The 3,436-nt window shown below is 39.0% G+C and overlaps 1 protein-coding gene across 1 annotated transcript in view; it reads right to left on the bottom strand.

Moving 5' to 3' along the window:
• Window positions 1–3,436, bottom strand: part of LOC107285523 (interferon-induced helicase C domain-containing protein 1) — a gene marked incomplete at its 5' end in the record, with an annotated part of 48,153 nt that overhangs the window by 18,936 nt on the left and 25,781 nt on the right. Inside the window, one exon of the mRNA XM_029283692.1 lies at window positions 1,397–1,620. Within this exon, the coding sequence (XP_029139525.1) occupies window positions 1,397–1,620 (224 nt within the window). The remainder of the gene's footprint in view (window positions 1–1,396; window positions 1,621–3,436) is intronic.

Genomic DNA, 3,436 nt, shown 5'->3' on the forward strand with positions numbered 1-3,436 from the left:
GACCATTTCATGGGGGTCGCCAAGCAAGGCTGTCCGCCATTTTTTTTGTCCGCCATTTTTCCCCCTTTTCCGGCAGGTGCCTTACCTCCCTTGGGCTGGGCCAGCTGGTGGTCGGCCTGCTCCGTCTCTGCCGCTTGCCAGCTACGCCTCGGCCAGCGCAGGGGGCGGAACCACGCATGCGCGGCGCTCCCAGGCAGGGAAAGTCCTCGACTTACAACCGGTTGGGTAGTCCTCGGCTTACGACCGGTTTAGTCTTCGACTTACGACCGGTTTAGTCCTCGACTTATGACCGGTTTAGTCCTCGACTTATGACCGTTTGGGGTCGCGGCATTAAAAAGGTTGAGAACCACTGCCTTATGGGGAGTGGGAAGCTAATAAGGAGCACTGACTCCTTGTTAGCTTCCAAAACCATTTTTTTTATTATTTAAAAGACCTGTAGACTCAGCCTCTAGTTAATTTGCATGGGAGAATCTGATGGTGCTGGAAAAAGCAGCTGGTTGTTTCCCATTTGGGGAAGGTCAAGGGTTCCAAAGCATTTTTTTTTACTGTAGGGCTGGCTATCTGGGTTGGCCTTTCCTTGGGGATTGATTTAGCTCTGATGTTTTTTCATTTTCAAGGAGAAGAGAAAGACAGGACTCTTCTGGAGAGTGTTTGGAGTGTGATGTCATTTAATTATTTTTAGTGGGCGTAGGTATTGGTCTTTTGGTATATATCTTGTGTTTTGCTTTGTTATATGCTGCTAATAATTTGTTTAGAATGCAACAGGATAGAAATTTGGTAAATAAGTACATATCCAATAATTAAACCTAGTAACAGGACATCAACCCAAGTAGAAAAGTTCATGCAACCAGGACTCCTGCATTTTTTTCCAGATCAACCAAAGAGTTTTAGTCATATTTAAGCAAACAGAGGCAGAATTTCCTTCATTCCTTTGAGGAAAGGCCAGCATGAATAGCTTCACCCTTCTTACTCGTATTCATTTATGCACTTGATTTTACTTAAGACCTCATGAGGATTACAAAACCAAGCAATAATGGTTTAGCTGTTAGCACTGAAGCTCAGTCTGGAAAGGACACAAAGAGAAGATGGGTGGAGACCCTTCAGATCAGTATAGAATTTGGCTTTTTCAGAACTTGAATCACAGAAAGGATTTTGATTTTGTAAAATGTTGTAAGACTCTGCTCAGAGTCTTCTGGAGTAGGCAGCCATAATACGTTTGATTAAATAAACGAGGCCCAGGTAGTTTATATTGCTCATGAGAGATGAAAGTCTAGTGATAAAACTTCTACATTTTGGGACTTCACCATTCATTCTGCTAACCAGAGCCTGAACTCCCATCTTGATGTCACCATAGACAACATTAATTGCTGTTACCATTTATCACAGGGTGGTTTACCTTGTTGACAAGAACTACAACCTTTCCACAATCTTTTGCTTTTCTTTTTGTATCTAAGTGGTCTTTGGCAATGTAAACAGCAACCCGAGTCTTGCCAGTGCCTGTGGGGAGGCATATAATAATATTTTTCCCTTCCAAGGCTGGTTTGGCCACTTCCATCTGATAGTCTCTCAGACACAGTTCTTTTTTAGGGGAAGATCTTTGGTCTCTACTTTCAACATGATCTGCAGATGAAAAAAAAAGTACAAATCATTGATAATGAAAAAGAAAAGAAATTATTATGATTTCTCCTACCTAGTAAGTGCTCTAACACTGGAGGTTTTGAAGAAGAGATTGGACAACCATTTGTCTGAAATGATATAGGGTTCCCTGCTCGAGCAGGGATTGGATTAGAAGACATTCAGGGTGTCTTCCAGCTCTGTTATTCTGTTAAGTGTTCCCCAATCAGAAGGATGCAACAGTAGTCCAGACTTGACCAACTTGACGCGTCTCAGTTCTAGTGAGTTTTATATTTTCAAGGGTTTATGACTGATGTTACTGTCTAAAATGTTAGGACTCTGCGTGCTTCAAAAATTATTCAGAAGGGTTTTAAACTTCATGCACCTTTCTGCTGTTCATGAAAGCATCACTTTTGTTATTAAGATAAGATGAGATAGATAAGATAACCTTTATTGTCATTTTTTTTACTTCTAATATTCGGTTTTTTAATCTGGTTTTACAGGGGTTTGTATTTTTATGCTTTGTATTTGTACTGTTTTTAATACGCTGTGCACCGCCCTGAGTCCTGCGGGAGAAGGGCGGTATATAAATTAAATTAATAATAATAATAATAATAATAATAATAATAATAATAATGACACATACCTAAACATACTATGAACAACATATGTATAGACCCATATCCCTACATATACATAGCAAATAAATATTAAATACTGTCCATCTTGAATATATAATGGAAGGAGGAAGCTTGAGCGTTCACAAGGTTAAGCTTGAGAGTTCACAAGTCCAAAGTAGTTTTTCCAGATTATTTTCAAAGGATGTACAATCCTAGTAGGAATCCCTGAATCACACTCCCTTCTACTTTAAAAATCTAGTCTTTGGCTCTTCGGAATTAAAACCATTCAAAATTATCTAAAGTCCATTTTGGTTGCCAGCCATTACTTTGTTGCCCTGATGGGTCCTCTTTCTTTGAGTCTCCAGCTTTCTTCTTGCTAAGGCAGCAGTAGCACACCTTTCTCCTACTTTTTTCTATGGCAAAATATGCTCCCTCTATTTTCAAAATCCTCCACAGCTAACAAGAACACATCTGGCTGGGTGTGTAAGGTATGCAATAGGATAGCAAGAGCCATGGATAATTGAATGCTGTTACAGCATCCCAGTTATGTTCATTAGCCTAAAGGATGGAAATTCCTAGCAGATTGGAGGTAGAAGCTAATTTTTATGGCACAGGTTACAATGAAGAAACGTTACTATGAAACTCCCTATTATCCTCTTGTTAACATTATTTCTTATTTATATGGATCATTTCAATGTAAGAATTTCCATAGATTAATAAAGATGTGAATTAAAAAACCTTGCTATGCGTTTATTAGATCCATTAAGGCTGCTCAATTTCAAAAAGACTCTTTGTATTTTTTTGTCTTTTTATGATATGACCTCAGGGGCTGCCACAAAGAAGAGAGTGTCAAGCTATTTTCCAAGGCGCCTGAAGGCAGGACAAGAAACAACGGGTGGAAACTAAGCAAGGAGAGAAGCAACCTAGAACTAAGGAGAAACTTCCTGACAGTTAGAACAATTAACCAGTGGAACAACCTGCCTCCAGAAGCGGTGAATGCGCCAACACTGGAGGTTTTTAAGAAGAGACTGGACAGCCATTTGTCCAAAATGGTATAGGGTTTCCTGCCTGAGCAGGGGGTTGGACTAGATGACCTCCAAGGTCCCTTCCAACTTTAATAATAATAATAATAATAATAATAATAATAATAATAATAATAATAATAATAATAATAATAATAATAATAATAATAATAATAATAA

This window comes from Protobothrops mucrosquamatus, unplaced genomic scaffold (genome assembly GCF_001527695.2).
Source record: "Protobothrops mucrosquamatus isolate PMUCROS unplaced genomic scaffold, P.Mucros_1.0 scaffold_73, whole genome shotgun sequence".
NCBI classification, from domain to species: domain Eukaryota; kingdom Metazoa; phylum Chordata; class Lepidosauria; order Squamata; family Viperidae; genus Protobothrops; species Protobothrops mucrosquamatus.